Genomic DNA, 18,411 nt, shown 5'->3' with positions numbered 1-18,411 from the left:
AGTTTAGATTTAACTGAACTGATTGCGGTAGTTTACGAACGGTAACTGTAACAGTAAAAGTGCTGATCCTTCGTGTCTGCTACTAGCATGTGCTAAATGAAAATAGGCGCTTCCTTCTTCATCTTTAGATCTCAACGGCAGTTTGCATCCATTATTGTTGCACTACTGCCATCTATTGGATCCTAATATCTATACCTCAAATTCTCATAATGATCCCAGTATTATTTAAAAAAACTGAAAAATCTTCTTTTTCCCCTCAATGCGATTTAACTGATCAACAACATTCTCAAATTTCAATTCCCTATTAAAAACTAATTCTCTTTTAATGGGTGCTTTCTTCTTTTATTTCCAATTTTGACTTCCAATGATTCACTTCTTTCTAAAGAGCCCCCTGGTGGTTGATGAAACCACCAACGTGGATGCGGGCCGGATCCAGCCCGCAGACCGTAGTTTGGGGACCACTGCCTTAAACTCACAGAGCAACCTCACTGATATGCAGCACTGTTCAAAATGTTTTTATAAAATATATATTGGTATGTAGAGATCACAGAGGACTGAAAAGTGATTTTTGGGGATAATGTGCTGAGCTGGAGCAAATAAATCCGGTAGAAATCATCAAAATGTTTTTGTTCTTGTCATGTTTAAATGTTTAAATGCACATTTTAAATTCAGGTAAAGATGATACGAGTAAAAATCTAAATGCAGTGTTTGAAAAAATTAAATAATAATAAAAGTAATTTATTAGGAAAATGTAACCAGAAATAACTGGCTTATGGAATATTTTTGCTCATTATTTTTCTTTAAAGATTTATTTTTGGACTGCCTGCTTAAGGAAAAGCCAAACCATCCATCCATTTTCTTACACCCTTGTCCCTTAGGGGGGTCAAGAGGGTTGCTAGTGCCTTTGCAACCTTTGAGCCTTTGCCTTCAACAACTCACACAAAACGCTGAGGCGGGTTGAGCTATAATGGAGCGTCGGATGGATAATTGTCAGATGTCAAACGTTGCAACCCGGGGCTGTGAAGATGTGTTGCACAAATAAAAACTTTGGCTTGAGGACTCGCTGCACCGCGCTCCAAAACACGGGAGTGACGCGCAGCCCGCAGCGTGATGTTGGGAAAACAATGACGAGATGTCTCTGTCCTCTTCAGGCTGCACCGGGGTTTGACATTTCTGTCCATAAATCTCTAATTGCCAAATCCCGCAGCTTAAAAAAGCGTTCATATGCCTACCCGGTGGATTTATGCACACAGGGAAAAAATCACATTGTGGCTTATTTACTCGCCCCATATGGCTTCGCGCGCTCTCCAGGGAAATGAACGGAAATAAGTTTTCATAATTAGGGTAACTGGTGACATCTTTAAGACGAAAATAAGCAAAGCGCAAACTCCTTAGCGTGGGATAAATATTTAATTGAGACAAAATTAGTCAAAAATATCTAAAATTAACCCTGTTAGTCACAGATTATGGAAACTAAAGACAGAGCATCTGTAAACAAAGCGCATAAGATTTTTATTCAATTTAATTACCTCCAATAATCCCACGGCAAATTTCCTATGTTTATAATGCTCTGAACACTGAAGATGTTCAGGGCCTACATACAATTTGTGATGTCACTTCCAGGTATTTTGACATGCTGTGCAGATGGAGATCAGCCTACCTGTGCGCTTCTGCGTCTCCAACGCTCAGGCGGTGATGGGACTGTTCACTCTCACTCCGCTTCTCCCCCGATCCTTGATACAAACACCACTTGTTATCCAAGTTTTCTCTATTTATCCTTAAATCTTCGTGCTCTAACATCCATACTGATGCTCATGCTCAGATTATTAACTTTCTTTAGTAACAAAATTAATCAAAGAATCCATACGAAGATGGGAAAGCCTCTGCGCAGCGGGAACTCTGTCTATTTAAGTGGGGAAAACGTCACACAGCGTTTGGATGAAACAGTCCCGCCCACGGCTTGTTGTCGACACCTCCAACAGTTGGTTTAAATTCAATGACAATAAGTTCATTTCTTTCCTCTTCTTGGCGCATTTCAAACCCAACCACCAACTCAAATATATTCCTCTTGTGCTGCTTTAGTCAGATCTAAATGGACGAGTCAGAGTCCTCCTGGAGGTTTTTGGGAAGAAAAGAGAAAAGATGGAGAATTGTGAGAACAGATTAGGCAGGATTAAGTTTTGATGGTAGTAGTCTGAGCTCAAGTCATTAGTTTTATGTTGCGCTCGTCTCTCGCAATTCAGAGTTTGCTGCACATGCGGGCACAAAGAATGTGTTTTATTTTGGACTTGTAGAGAACTACAGAGACCCCAAAGATGGACATCTGATCTTACAGTTCCACTAACTTGATCAATCCAAATGTGTTTGCTGGTTTTGAAAAGTTTCTTCATCCATCCTCTATTTTTATTTTATTTTATTTTTTTTAATTTGACATAACCACATTCTGGGAGATCCAAAGTTGTCCCCAGACCAGGAGGGAAAAATAAAACCTCCAACAAGTCCCAGGTTCCTCTTGCCTCTTACTTATTCCTTTGAACGCAGAGCAGCCAGTTCCACTTTTGGCCTCGTGCTGGACTGCGGTCTCCTTATGTGAATTGTGCTCTATGGCATTGAGCTTGTCTCAAATACATTTCTTAGAGTATTCTAAAAGTTTAACGCCACCGTTGTATACATCTAACTTAAAATTATTATTATTATTTTTTAATACACTTAATGAATTCAGTTTAAAAAACTTAATAAATTCAGTTGGGTAAACTGAATGAATTGAATTAGATGATCATAATAAATTGAGTGGGTCAGACTTCATAACTTAGGTTGGATAAACTTAATTAAATTACTCACTACTAATCGAAGCAATTCAGTTAAGTTGGTTCAACTAATTCCTTTTTAGAGTGTAGGACTTGAGACTTGACTCAAGACTTCTGGGAAAAACTTTGAGATCTATTGGTTGATAACAAAATAGTCACTTGGTCTCACTTCTGGTATTTACCTTGCAAATGATTAACATGAACGTTTCGTCTGAGCAACACTTAATGCTACAGACTGAAAACTGAAGTTTTATGTTTTTTATCTGCTCATGAGCTGTTCCTTCGACACCAGACACACAACAACTGGATCATTATGCAAAGCCTTCTGCACACACAGAAACACTTTCAACGTCTGCTGCTGCATTTATTTAAAAGAAAGGACCTTGGGTGTGAATTAATCACAACTTAAATCAGGTGAATCATTGTTTTGCTCACTACATGTGTGTCTACTAAGATTTTTCTACATTCAGAATATCCAATTAGAGACATGACATGACAAATCTTTAGCTAAAATCAAAAGTAACATTGCATGCAACCACAGAGTTGGATGTTAGTGCGTCAATCTCACTTTTGCTTAGTGTTATAAATATGTTCAGATTAGGATATTTACAGTATAGGTACATGACACCTCGATATGCCAGCCAGTGCATGTCAAGATGGCAGCTAAAAGCATTTCAAGCATCACCTTGTTGGTGCTAACGTAGCATTTTGTTCTCATTTCCAACATAAAGCCCACATTCGAAGTTCTCTTTTTGCTCAATGCCAAGCTGATGAATGTAAAAATCTGAAGTTAATTTGATTTAACACCTGTAGATTTTGTAGATCAGAGTTAGTGGCTCAAAAAAGCAAATATTTTAAAAAAAGAGGGTCAGTTCCTGGACTGAAAATAATATAATAAAAAAGAATAGAAAATAAAGCTTGAAGAAACAATACTCGAGTTGAATTGAATACAAGAATCTCTGCAGCAAACAAGGGTCGACAGTTCCATGTATGAAGCTATTACCCAAAAACTCTTCTAATAAAAACTGTTTTGTGGAGAGATGTACATTTTCAATTCCACGCTATTGCCGTTAGGGGGCAGTAAATACCCAGAAATGGATTTTTCAATCGATAATTGACTGGTTTATTTCAAACGGGTAGAAAATTAAAATGACACGCAGTTCACTTAATTAAATAAAGAGGGGGGGAAAATCAATAGAGCGTTGAGTATCTTTGTAGTTTTTTTCTCCACTGCATTAGATAATGTGGGGCTTTTCATTGTATGATGCCTCTAATTTTAAATAAGAACATATCAGAGTAAGTTACATTTGGCTTTCTGTGCATATAACATACGTTTCTCCTCATATTAATATTGCTTTTATTTGCAGTGTGAACTATTGTAATATTATGATATATATATATATATATATACATATCTCAATGCTGCCTTCACATCTGGTTAGATTCCCACTTAGAAAGTAAAAGGTCTGTCATAACACCCATTACCAGCACTATTTTTTACACTACTAACTCCTGATTGAGAATGCTGCTGGGTGTCCTTTGTTGAGTAGTAAATATGATGATCTGTGTCAAACCTTCATCCTCGCTGAACCATAAACATCAACACGCATCCAGTTAGATCCAGTTAGAGCTCCCTGCCCTGAGCTCTGAGAACCAGATGGCCAGTCTCAGTTACCATTTGTATAACCATGTCTCAGTTGTTGCACATCTTCCCTTCCACGGTGATGGCCACACTGACTGGGAGCATCATTTCCTCTGTGAACTCCTGCGGGAACACACGCCGGGGCAGATGAGCGTTTGATGGCTTCGGGAGCCTCCCTTACTCACTGCTTTTCCAGCTGTACGCCTACTCGCCGATGGATCATCTAATCTGAACGACCGGCTCATTTAATACACCGCGTTCCTGTCAGTCAGGCCAGGAGGGATTGCTCTTTTCATGGGGTCACTTAAGGGAATTTAATTTGAGCAGAGGCAACAGTGCGACAGGCACTGTGCTTCATGCTATTGTTGTTCCTGCTTGGAGGTGCACTTTATTTTCGGCACTGATGTTAGCGTATCCTTAGGTCTAAACAAATGTGTCTCGGGTTGAGGGACCGAAAATGTGACAAAGCCTCCTGATTTTTATGAAAAGTGTTGGATCCTCAGATGAACCATCACCGGGGCAGCCGAAGGGATTAGTGGATTAAAAAATTAATGGTCACACAGGTTAATCTGTTTGAATACAAACCTGTTTGAACAGAGGGATTCTGTTCGTAGTGCACTTTGAACTCCCCCACGTTGTGTCATTGTGTATGTTTTGATGTCCCTGCTAAAGAAAACCCCTCAGCAACATGCTGCCTCCACCATGTGTCAGTGTGAGGATGGTGTATTAAGGATGACACCGACACATTTTGCTTACAGGCCTAAATGTCTTCTTTTGGTTTCATCAGATGAGAGCATTTTTCAGTCCTACATGTTTTACACGCTCCTCTGCTTTTGCACACCTGATTCAAACAACACTTTCTGGAGAAATCTGCAAATAACTGGTTACTGAGAACTTCCTAAAATATTCAAGACACAGACCTACATGTCCTCTAGTGAATGTCATTGTTATTTCTTCTCAGGACTTTCTGATCAAGGCCAGATGTGTGGAGGTGTCTTTACACAGATTGATCCACTGAAGGACAACTCTGTAGCTCCTCCAGAGTTACTATGGGCCTCATGACTGATATTCTGATTAATGCTTTTATTTCCCAGCCTATCAGTTTAAGCATACAACCATGTGTTGGTAGATTTATAGTGGGTTTTTTTTAAACAAACAAACAAACAAACAAACAAACAAACAAAACAAAACATCTAAATTGTTGAAGATGGAAAAACAATTTGACATTCTAAACCTATTTTGAACTGCTTCTTAAATTTATCTGGTGATTTATTTATGATTTGTTTACTAATGTTCTCCGGCTTTCAGAACAAGATTGAAAAAAAAAAGGGATTTTTTTAAATCTTCCATTTTGGACTACTTTGTGTTGGTTTGTTACATGAAGTCCCAAAGCAATGCACTAAAGTTTGTGGTTGTAATGATAACACATATAGTAACGTTCATTTACAACGTGCTGTAAATGCTGCCCCTGAACAGCTGTCAGGGTGGCAGTGTTGGAGAATTTAGATAAGTCCACTTGAGGGCGATAATGCACTGACAGCCAGAGAGAAATAGTTTTGTTTTTGTTTTTTATAAAAAACTGGAGTCTTACTCTGAAATTTAGTTATGGGTCAGTTTCTCAGTTTGGAAGTGCTCGCTTTATCTCTGCCTTTACATTAAAACAGGTATTAAAAGACAAAACCAGAGTTTCATCATTAGTAATTGTCATATCTGTTTGTGTCACCTAAATGCATCGACAAACACAGGAGGTGCATAATGTCCAAAACAGAGCAAACAAGAACTTTTTTACTGCTCATGCATACAAAATGATTTATATAACAATGAAATTGAAAACATTTGTGGAGCTAGATTTCCTGACATCATACTGCATAAATATCCTGTTTTAACGCGGTGATAAATTCAACCAGACTCTATTGCGTAACATTTTTGACCCGCTTTAATCAGTGCTGACACACTGAAACACTCCCCGCCGTGCATGTCCTCACACTCCTGTGCGTTCCCTTTTACAGAGCGTTACCTAAATATCAAATGAGCGCGGGCGTGAGAGAGACCTGAGAGAGGAAAATTCTTCTGGTTGCGCAAACCTCTGGCATGCTTCAAGCACTGATGGATGGGGTGTGAATAAATTCAGAAACTGATGGGTTACAGTTCCAAAGACTTATCTCAAGTTTCCTAAATGATAGAATCTCATTTTTGAATGCAAGCAGATCTTACCATCAGCTGGTTTTCTTTGACAAACACGCTGAGTGCATTTTGCCAGAGCTATTAACTCATAAGTTAATGAAACAGACAAAGGCATCCAGCCTTTTCTCCTGGCTGAGGCAGAAAGAGAGCGTGGGGCGGAGAAGGGCACAGCGCTCAGCTTTAATTAACCACGCAAGGCAAGTCACTCCTCCTTCACTTCTTCGTGAACCCCATCTATTCTCCGTGCATCTTTTGTGTACAGCCAAAACATCGCAGCCTGCGAGAGGAAGAGTTTATTATGTTCCCAAAACTTCCAGGAATCCTCAAAAATGTGCAACAGGTTTGCATTGCATTGCTGCAGCTCTGCACAAATAATCTGCATCTAGCAGTTGTGACTTTCAGCTCATAAATTAGTCAAAAGAATTTCATTTAACAGTCTGCTGTGATAATTAACATAGAAAATGAAGAAAGAAAAAGAAAAGTTAGTTAAAATGTTTGTTTTAGATCTAAATAGATTTTTTCCCCCTCAAAATGATTGAACTGAAGTTGAATTGAAGATTCAGGCCAAAGTTTCTTTTTTAAAAATAATTGCCGGTTCCTTTTATTTCTGTACCATTTAGTTCTCACATTTCTCATGTTTGAAACATATTAATAATGAATCCAGACCACTACAATTGAAATATCATCATATGCATATGATTACTTGTATCAGCGCTTGTGCCACATAACTGATTCATCTCTAATAAGACCCTGAATCTGGTCTCTTCTGACTTATTCTTCAACATTTGTTGCTGCACATGTGGCCTTTTCCTTACTCCCCTCACTCTTTCTTTATAAAAACACCTAAACCAAACACTTCATCTGGCTGACTCAACAAGACAATCATCCATCATTAACCTCAGTTAATATTTCTGCAAGCCTAGTATCACTATCAAGTGGAACACATTGTGCAATGACTTTCCTAGAGCTAATTTTCATGTTTTGGCCTAATGTTCTTGATCAAATACTTAGAAATCCAGGGGAAAAAAAAAATCAGCAAACCAGCCTGCCTGCCATTAACAGTGGTGCCGACCTTTACAATAATTAACCTCACTGGTGCTTTTGTCTACTCATTATACACATTTCTTCAAGCGCCAGCATGTGTGACACAGGGGGTTTAATATAGCCACAGGCAGGTGCTGCAGAAATAATAACAGACTATCACAAAAATTAGCAGAGAGCTGCTCAACAATAATGAACGTTTCCTGAAAGCTACGCTGTACACGTTAAGTAGAGGACCAGAAACAATCCACACATGCTTAATACAACACATGCTTCGGTGTGTGTTGATAAAAATAACACATTAATGAGTTGTTGTTTTGGCGGGAGTGGGTTTGGTTAATTTGGGAGCACAGCCACAGATACTTTTAATCCACCTCCTACAGGCTATTCCTGTGGTCAGCCTGGTGTTCTCGGAGCAACACCACAATGCTCCAAACTGTGTAAAAGTTAAACATTAGGCGGGGACAGTGTAATACTGTGTATTAGACTTCTAGTAAAGTGAACCAGTCTGTGCGCAGCTTCTGTTCTTTGTATTGACGACAGTGTAAATGCTGGCATGCTTATGAGAAAACGTCAACAATGGCAGTCTGTCTGGTTACAGATTGCATAATGCAAAAAGTAATTAAAAAATTACAAGCGGTAGTTTTTACAATTTCATTTGAGGTTTTTAGCTGGGAAAAAAAAAAAAAAAAGATTGGCTGTTCCCTATGGGTTGGGCGTCAGGCTCTGCCTCAAATGGAGGACTCCATTATCTTGGTGTTTTGCTCTGGAGCGATGGCAGGACGGACAGACGGAGCGGGGCTTCATCTGCAGCTGCAGTAAAACGGGTGCTACTCCCGATTTACCGGTCCGGCTGCATTCCACTTGTCAGCTGTGGTGATAAGATCTGATCGTGAACTAAAGAGCGAGATCCAAGATCCAAGCTCCCAAAGTGAGTTCACGGAAGTCAGACTCGGCCTCAGAGAGAGAGAGAGAAGCTCTATCCTTCTCTAAAATAGAGCCGCTGCTTCTCCCCAACAAAAGGCGTTAGTAGAAGAGGTTCGAGGATCTGACCAGGTTGCAGTGCATCCCTTTTTGTCCCGGGGCACGTTGTGATCACCCAGAATGAGCTGGAAGGTGCTGCTTTCCTCCTGGATCTGTAATCCCTGACAGCTTGAGGATAGATGGATGGAAAAGCAATGTAGTTTATCGACATAAGAACAAAATTTATTCTTCTTAAAGGACATTTACATAGTAATTTAGTCTTACATTTCTTCAAGCATTAATCTTAACTTTAATTACAGATTTACATAGAACAACTGTGGAATACTTACTGCCTATTACTTGCTAATAACCCTTTATCTAAAACAAACACAATTCCAAAATAAATCCGGTTCACATTTCTTTCAGTTTTGGACGCCATTATTTTCCTAACAGCATAAACATGACTATATATTCACACTTTTGTAATAAAAAATTAGATTTCATTGTTGTCAGGATCTATAAATTCAATAAAATATTAGTAGATTTAGGTCAGTTTGGATTTCATGAATTATTTCATATTGCTAAATATCACACTAAGGTCTTTCTGTTAGTTACAATGTTTGGTGGCGAGGATAATCCACTGCAAGTGTTTGTGTGCTCAGGCATGGATTACCTTTCATTTGCCCTTCAGTAACCAACTTCTGTTTGTTTTCCTCCTGTCAGGTAATCTTAGCCTCCTCTTATCTCTTTCTCAGAATCAGCCAACAATCCAAAACCAGCTCTCGTTTAGCAACTTTCATCTGTTTTGTAATGATACTGTTTTCTGTTTATTCTTTTTCCACTGACATTAAGGTTGATGGAGCTGAAGGAGCACGACAACAAACAAACAGGACATCAGAGGCTGCAGAACGCACGGTGCACCTTCACCCCTATGAACCATCTCAAAAACAGGTTGTCGGTAAACAAGCTCGGAGTAGGGGCCGAGCAAGACAGTGCAATATATACGAGTGCACTTTAGACAAGTAGCACAAGAAGGTGCGGTTGTGAGGTGACGAGAGAGCACAAAATCTGGTGAAAAAGAAAGGATATACTTATCGTCTTGTTTTTTTTTTTTTTCAAGCTATGGTATAGATTTCAGAGAGAACGACATCGAATCACTTAAATCTGCAGCATCAGAGCTCCACATGTCAGACAAAAACAATTCATCTGTCTTTAATTAAGCTCTGTAAAGAAAGAAAAACCCACAGGTGATTGCTAAAAAACTAATTATAAATGAGTAGCAGGAGAAGACATCGCACAAATTCATATTTCTCTCCAGTTGTAATGCAGTTGCTTATTTGTGGCTTGATTTTAAAGCTGAAAATGATATTTTGTAAAAGTATTTAATAAACACGACGATCTGGTGAACGCTTAGTAAAAATACGAATAAATCTGCCACCACTAATTAAAAAATATCCAGCAAATCTATCGATTACCATCCCATTAAAACCACATTTGTTACTTTCAAATAAATGCTAACATTTTAGTGTATGCAATGTGTTTTAAATCAAAGTTTTTTTTAATACAACATCATTCTTTTTTTACATATTAAAAATTACACTTTTAAAACGGCAGTGAGTGGATGTGAGGTCATCGATCTATAAATATCACAAAATAAGAAACAAAACAAAACAAAAAATAAGTGAACTTAGCTAAAGCTGCTTGATATTAAGTCAAGTCTTTTTTGTCTGGTTTTATTAAATTTGTTATTCTTCTCTATGTTTTTCCTTTTTTTTTTACAGTAACAAACTTTTCAATAAATGGAGGTAAATTTCACATCGTAAAATCCAGCTGCCATTCCAGTGTTGGGATTGTGAAGTCAAGGCGCCAAGCTTTAAAACGTCAAAAACTAGAAATATAAGTGTTGTTGTTTGTTAGCACAAATTAGCAGAGACACATTGGAATAATCCACAAAGCTAATAGTTTTGATATAAAGAAAGTACACCCTATTTCATCAGATGTACAAACACACAAAAAACATAAACACGACAATGAACCACTAAAATGGACAGCAATAAAAAAAAAAAGTTTTTGCTCCACCTGAATTGACAAATATGTATTTTAACGTCACAATAGCACACATTTTAATGCATTTGATCTATTATTGACACTCTGTCTGGTAGAGTGAAATTTTTTGGTTCGAAAATCTGCCCCGTCTTAATTCAAGATCTAGATGAAATTTCTGCCACTGATCAATCTGGGAGAGCCTGTATGAACCAAACACTATTCACAACACAATTGCCAATAATCCCAGAAGTTGATGACCCGAGGTCAAACTGTACAACTTTGAGGAAAACGGATATAAAACCATTTAGCTAGCATGCTAAAGTGCCTAACAAGACAAATAAAACAGAAGAAATATAATATGGCTTGTTTGAAAGGATTACCTCTCCTTGTGTAAAGAACAAGCTAGCACAAATTATATTTGAAAAGCTGTGAATGCACCCAGAACCCTCTCTGACAATGATCTTCAAATAAGGAACACTAAAGTGCTAATGTCTGCTACAACCATCACAAAAACCTCAAACAAATGGTCAGGTATGGTGTTGGACTTGCTTTGGGCATGCGTTGCACCTTGAAATTTATTGTATAGCAAACTGTCAAATATCGGGCCGCTTTTCAGGTAGGTAAAACTTTGACAAATTTGTGTTAAACTAACCATGTAGCCCTTGAATATATATATATAAAGAAAATAACTTTCTTATTTGTGAAAACCCGTGCGGGGGAAAACATGGGTTTTCTAAAATTAGGGTGTAACAACATTCATAATACTGCTATTCTTGTTATCATTTATGTTGTATGCTCGATTCAGAATGACCTTTTATTTCAGAATTCACATTTTCACCAATACATATAAATGTGATGTCGCTTGTCATTTAATCAACCTATTTACTTGGTTAGTTTCTCAAACAAATTCAAACATCTTATGGGCGTTGTTAACATTTTGTTGGGCTCAGGATAACACCTGTGAGGAAATGTCAGTGTCAGTACAAAAACCAGATAAAAACAAAAATATGTTTATGTCGTACATATCATCCCACCCTTACTGCATAAACTGGAGGTAAGCCAAAGAGAGAGAGAGAGAGAGAGAGAGAGAGAGAATAAGAAAACAAACAACTGGCTGTCTTTTTACAAGACATTTTTCACATTACTAAAACATGTGTAAAAAATTTGCAAGTCAACATAAAACCGTAGAATGAGGCTCCCACAATGGCAGCCAGGAGGTCAGTTTTCTCTCTTACTATTGCAACAAAATACTGCAAACATTACAAACTGAGAACTGGACAACATAAGACATTTAACAATAGCTGGCATCAGTCAGCTATATGTGAGATTGTGACCTGCAGGATCTTCCTTTGCTCCTAAAACTAAAGCTTTGACAAGTCAGAATGTGCACAAACAACATCTGGTTGTGTCCTGGAATGTCTGGTACCAGATTGTTGTGAAGTCTATTGGGGCCGGGTTTGCTCCCAACAGATGCCTTCAGATCCAGTCCAATCAGAGTTTATGGAGGAAGGAGGCTTGCAGCTGCCCAGTGGGCAGGGGAGGCTCCTTGTTTGGGTGAGTGCTGCTGCCTTTTAGGGAGAGATGACTGAACCTTGTCAAAATCTTGTCAAAGCACAACGATCAGCAGGCCGTCATGCTGTTGATCGTTCCTACCAATCAGACTTTTTCTTCTGGGTTTTACATAAGGACATCGATACTTCTGTCACACTTGTCCATTTAAGTCACATAGAGTACCACGAATCAGTTGATTATTGCCAGTAAATAAATCAAACTATCCTGATTCGGTCACCTAGTGGTGAGCCATGTAGCATAATACATCCTTTCAAGATGTCTTTCAGTGCTAAATAACAGTCATTCTAAATATAAAGCCAAAACAAATGGTATAGACAGCAAACTAAAACAAAGGCATTATCTTCTTAAAAATAGACTATTAAAATGAAGTCTAAAGGGATTAAAGTTGTTTGACAGTCTTGTAAATTTCTTATATTACAACAACAAAAAAATGCTCAGTCTGTTGCTGTGCACAAAGATGTAACAAAAAAAATGCAGTGATTGGAAAAAAAAAAAAAAAAAAAAAACTGTTCCTCAGACAGTTCAGTGAGCCTCTGCAGAAATGTGAGAGTGAAAAACAGGGCAAACTGAAATAAAGTCAGGAAATTCCATGTCAGTATGAAGCCCCATGGGTAAAACGTCAGAGTGCCTTGTGGTCCACCAGTGCACAACTTGGATCAGCAACAAGACAGAAATCACTGGCAATCCGTTGCAGGTTTTGCGGTGAAAGGCTCAACATCAGTGCTCCTTACAACCTCCATCTGGATGAGCTGTGAAAAAAAAAGAGACACAAATATGAGATTTAACCTCATGGAGCAGCACAGATTTTATCTGTTATATGGCAATTTATATGTCTTCCAGGTTAGACCATGTCTTGGTTTGATTTCCATTCTTTTTCTACTTCCTGTTTGTGAACTGTCCTCAGTGAAATGCTCAGAGTGTTGGATATTGTTTTGTAACCCAAAAACAATACAAATCCTCCACAATGTTTTCCCTGACCCTTCTGCTTTGTGCCTTGGCCTTTAGGATGCTGTTTCTTCTCTAAGATTCTCTAACAATCCTCTAAATTGTCCACAAAGTAGAACTGTGGAACATATAACCCACATGTGGTTTCTATTTACGATGCAATTTAGTAATCCTCTGGATTATATCAAAGGTTTAAGACTAAAATGGGTAGAAAACATTGGCACACCATAATTGTCAGATTTGTATTTGTAAAACTTTCATTCTACTTCAAAATTAGTATTGTACTTTTGTATTATGTACAATACTAATTAAAATAAGGTTTGTGGTTATATTGGAACAAAAAAATAGGTATGAAAACATCTAAATGGTGAAAACATCTAAATTTAAGATTTTCCTCTTTGCTCCAGTATGTTTTAAATAAGCATAACCCCAGAGAATAGTGAAGCATATCTGGATCCTGCTCATGCATGTCATCCAATACAGAAAAAGGCCTAATTTGCATTTTTAAGAGAAACAGGAAGCTGTGTTCACTCAGAATATTTTTCACAGGAACATGATCCCTTCTATGTAATTCATATTCATTGTTTTTTCCTGCTTAATTCTTGAGGATTCGCAGAGGGGCTTGTGCCTCCATCAATCGGTCAATATAATGTCATAGGAATTGAGAATGAGCAATTGGTCTTTTTGATGGTTGGAAGAAAGCAGAGTGCACTGAGAGAAAACATGCATGATGCACCATCGGACTCCACACTAGGACCTACTTACTTCACAGGCTTTATGCACTTTCTGATTGAAAATAGGAACTTTTTTTTTTTTTTTTACCTTATTGCCATTCTGTCTGCTCTCCACTAGGTCCTTAGTTGCAGTAGTCACGTCCTTGTAGAAGCAAAGCACTTCCTTAAAGCTCTGTTTGAATTTGTCTGAGAGGAAACCGTAGAGGACTGGGTTGGCGCAGGAGTTGACGTAGGTGAGGATGACCAGGGAAAAGTAGAGTTCAGCATTGACTTTGCTCTCAGGTATGACATAAAACAGGTTGACAATGTTGATGGTGAAAAAGGGAAGCCAACAAAGCACGAAGACCAGCACGATGATGACCACCATGCGTGTCACCTTGCGCTCTGACTTGCGCCGCTTTGTGAGGCCTGCTCTTACACCTGCAGATTTCACCTGGAAGAGGGAAGATGGCGTGAGATGTTGAGATGGTAAAATGCAGTTCTAAACCTTTGCTAATTCAAGACAAAGAGGATATGTAAAGATTTAATTACCTTGATAACAATAATTAGATAGCAGAGGGTGATGACAGTCAAAGGGCCGAAGAAGCCCATGATGGATGTGTAGAGGATAAAAGCAAGGGACCACGACTCTGAAGGCTCCGGCCAGCTTATGTTGCAGGTGTTGAACTTATCCTGCACACCTGAGAATATGGTGAGCGGCAGCGCCATCAGGAATGAAATAAACCACACCACGCCATTCAAAATCTTGGCCACTCGGGGCTTTCGCCATCTGGCACTGCGAATAGGATAAACCACAGCGAGGAAGCGGTCAATGCTCATCAGCGTCAGGCAGAAGGTGGAGGCGAACTGGCTCATGCCATCAGCAGTCATGGAAACCTTGCAGAGGAAATTGCCAAATGGCCAGTAGGACAACGCACTGTTGGTCCCTATTAAAGGGATCCCCAAGATGTAGAGTTCATCCGCCACGGCTAAATTCAGGATGTACATGTTGGTCACTGTCTTCATTTTGGTGTAGCGGGCAACGACATAGATAACTAATACATTACCCAAGAAACCCACTATGAAGACAGTAGTGTAGATTACTGCAGTGACTTCACTGAAGGGCATTGGTGGGGTTGTGTCTGAACCATTGGTTCTGCTGGTATTCTCAGACATTAGTGTCTCATTGTAGTTGGTCATGTTGAAGGAGGAGCTGCTGATGTCCATCAGTTTATGGTGGATTATCTTAAGAGAGAAAAGACATGCACACAATTGTAGATGTTATTTATGCTTCAATGGCAGCCATTACCTAGAAGGAACAATTCATAACGTTCTGACTGTTTGAGTATTCTGTGAATTCCTAGTTCAGAGAACAATTGCTATGTCAAACTTCTGCACTATGCACACTGGACACAACACAGGTGTGTATGGTAATCTCTGGGCAAGGGGCCCATATTTACAAAGAGAGGAGAGAAACTTTCCAGTGAACTGTCTGGGAACGCGGCCAACATGCAATTTCTTATAAAAGGAAATTGCACTTTTAGAAGAATGGCATCAGTTAAACAGTTTTAATGGCACTCTAGATGGACCAAATGTCAATAAAGGAGAGAAAGACATAAAACAAAAACGTGGGAAATGGTTTGATATTTGGAGAGCTTAATGTGTCATTTATGTTCGCAGTAACATTATCAATGAAGAGCAATGTGTTTCCGAAATTAAAATGTCCTTTTAAGAAGATAAGGACCTAAACTGATTTTAAAAACTGTTTATTCTGTTTTATGGCTGTCAAGTATGACATATCAGCTTTTTACAGTTCAAGTAAGCAAATATGATTTCCAAGTATCTAACATTATCAAAAAAACATAGTCACAAAAAAATAGGACATCAAATCACGCAGTGTGTGTTTTTCGAACACACACGGTAGTTTCTTTCTTATTGCTGAAACATAAACACTGACCTTTGCTAAGGCAAGAAAGGCCTGCAGTGCTTTAGATGTTGTGTACTGGGTTCTTTGTTGACCTCTTTGACAAGTTGTCCATCTCATGGCTGGTCGCTCTTGAGAAGTTTAGCCACTGATCCATATTTATTCCTTTTATGGGGAACGGCTTTCACTGTGGTTTGACTGACTCCCATAACCTTAGAAACACATTTGTAACCATTTCCTGAATGAATTTCAAAAGCTTTGCTTCACATTTGCTCTTGAGTTTCTTTAGATTGTTGTGTGATCGGTTGATTTGTGAGATCAACTACCCTACTTTATGTAGTCTGACAAGTACTGTTTAAATGATTTATCTATTATAACTTTAATTGATTATTTCAACAAGTTTCCTTAAAAGAATAACATAAATTGAAAACTGAGTTTTGCATTCAATCTTGTCATCATTTCCTGATTTAAGAGTTTGTTTGATGATCTGAAATGCAAGTATGAAATAAAAGCAAAACAAAAGAAACCAGAAAGAGGGCAAACAGTCGCGGTGCGCCAGCTTCAATAAATTTCTCTTAAAAGCCTCAAAATGCTATTATTCAGGTCAGTGAGTTTTGTAAAAAAAAAAAAAAAAAAAGTCGACAACACCAATCTTTACATTGCTGCCACGCAAATAACGTGCTGACATGTAAACAGACAATTTATTAAACAGTCAATATTCACTGTGAAATATTTTTTAAGGACTTAAAGTATCCTCATCTGTCTAAGAAAATCCTGAACTTCACATATTCTGGTCAGATTCGGTTTCAAATCATATGAGGATGAACCACTGATCAAAGTTTAATGTTTTGACAGTAACTCAATCGGTTAAATGTTTACGCACAACATAAATGCCAAACCTGTAGACATTATTCTAATCCTTGGAGTCATTATGACAGCAGCCATTATGAATCTCGCTGCCCTAAAACGATAATAATCATATTAGTGTCAGTTGATGGACAGCAACCTTTGAGCCTTTGCCTTCAACAACTCACACAAAACGCTGAGGCGGGTTGAGCTATAATGGAGCGTCGGATGGATAATTGTCAGATGTCAAACGTTGCAACCCGGGGCTGTGAAGATGTGTTGCACAAATAAAAACTTTGGCTTGAGGACTCGCTGCACCGCGCTCCAAAACACGGGAGTGACGCGCAGCCCGCAGCGTGATGTTGGGAAAACAATGACGAGATGTCTCTGTCCTCTTCAGGCTGCACCGGGGTTTGACATTTCTGTCCATAAATCTCTAATTGCCAAATCCCGCAGCTTAAAAAAGCGTTCATATGCCTACCCGGTGGATTTATGCACACAGGGGAAAAAAATCACATTGTGGCTTATTTACTCGCCCCATATGGCTTCGCGCGCTCTCCAGGGAAATGAACGGAAATAAGTTTTCATAATTAGGGTAACTGGTGATATCTTTAAGACGAAAATAAGCAAAGCGCAAACTCCTTAGCGTGGGATAAATATTTAATTGAGACAAAATTAGTCAAAAATATCTAAAATTAACCCTGTTAGTCACAGATTATGGAAACTAAAGACAGAGCATCTGTAAACAAAGCGCATAAGATTTTTATTCAATTTAATTACCTCCAATAATCCCACGGCAAATTTCCTATGTTTATAATGCGCAAAGATCCACAAGTAAATGTCGGAATTGGATTCGCTGTGAGATTCACACTGAAGATGTTCAGGGCCTACATACAATTTGTGATGTCACTTCCAGGTATTTTGACATGCTGTGCAGATGGAGATCAGCCTACCTGTGCGCTTCTGCGTCTCCAACGCTCAGGCGGTGATGGGACTGTTCACTCTCACTCCGCTTCTCCCCCGATCCTTGATACAAACACCACTTGTTATCCAAGTTTTCTCTATTTATCCTTAAATCTTCGTGCTCTAACATCCATACTGATGCTCATGCTCAGATTATTAACTTTTTTTAGTCACTCATTCAAAGTTCGTAGGTAGGAAGAATCCAGTACGCTCCTGCGAAGATGGGAAAGCCTCTGCGCAGCGGGAACTCTGTCTATTTAAGTGGGGAAAACGTCACACAGCGTTTGCATGAAACAGTCCCGCCCACCTCTTGTTGTCGACACCTCCAAACACCAGTTGTTGGTGCAAATTAAATGACAATAAGTTCATTTCTTTCCTCTTCTCATTTCAAACCCAACCACCAACAAAAATATACACCTTTCCCTTTTGTATTGATCAAGTCAGATCTAAATGGACGAGTCAGAGTCCTCCTGGAGGTGTTTGGGAAGAAAAGAGAAAAGAGGGTGAATTGTGAGAACAGATGGATGGGGATTTGATGGTAGTAGTCTGAGCTCAAGTCATTAGTTTTATGTTGCGCTCGTCTCTGTCAATGCAGAGTTAGCACCAGGCTGCTGCACATGCGGGCACACAGCATGTGTTTTATTTTGGACTTGTAGAGAACTACATAGACCCCAGAAATGGACAAAATCTGATCCTCTAACTTGATCAATCAAGTCTGTTTGCTGGTTTTGGAGAGTTTCTTTATTCATCCACTGTTTTTTTTTA

The 18,411-nt window shown here is 38.8% G+C and overlaps 1 protein-coding gene across 2 annotated transcripts; it reads right to left on the bottom strand.

The window, feature by feature from the left end:
* Positions 1–9,739: 9,739 nt before the first annotated feature.
* Positions 9,740–17,874, bottom strand: LOC106941798 (somatostatin receptor type 5-like). 2 transcript variants are annotated; one of them, XM_015024916.1, is made up of 4 exons: positions 17,637–17,874; positions 14,466–15,158; positions 14,023–14,367; positions 9,740–13,004 (listed from the first exon to the last, which is right to left on the bottom strand). In XM_015024916.1, exons 2-4 carry the CDS (start codon positions 15,138–15,140, stop codon positions 12,930–12,932), a joined length of 1,095 nt encoding a protein of 364 aa, XP_014880402.1. In that variant the 5' UTR covers positions 15,141–15,158; positions 17,637–17,874; the 3' UTR covers positions 9,740–12,929. The 2 variants fall into 2 exon arrangements, with proteins under 2 accessions (XP_014880402.1, XP_014880401.1); XM_015024915.1 differs by lacking the exon at positions 17,637–17,874 and adding an exon at positions 15,871–17,283.
* Positions 17,875–18,411: the final 537 nt, after the last annotated feature.

This window comes from Poecilia latipinna, unplaced genomic scaffold (genome assembly GCF_001443285.1).
Source record: "Poecilia latipinna isolate Pla-1442-1.1 unplaced genomic scaffold, P_latipinna-1.0 Scaffold3874, whole genome shotgun sequence".
Lineage (NCBI taxonomy): Eukaryota > Metazoa > Chordata > Actinopteri > Cyprinodontiformes > Poeciliidae > Poecilia > Poecilia latipinna.
The sequence above is the reverse complement of the archived record's forward strand: the minus strand, read 5'-3'. Positions and strand labels throughout refer to the sequence as shown.

Coding starts and splice junctions, on each gene's coding strand:
- LOC106941798 (XM_015024915.1), bottom strand. CDS start 15,957: ATGAGATGGACAACTTGTCAAAGAGGTCAACAAAGAACCCAGTACACA. Junction 15,159..15,870: donor CCTTTCTTGCCTTAGCAAAG/GTCAGTGTTTAT, acceptor TTCTCTCTTAAG/ATAATCCACCATAAACTGAT. Junction 13,005..14,022: donor GCAGACAGAATGGCAATAAG/GTAAAAAAAAAA, acceptor TTTTTTTCACAG/CTCATCCAGATGGAGGTTGT.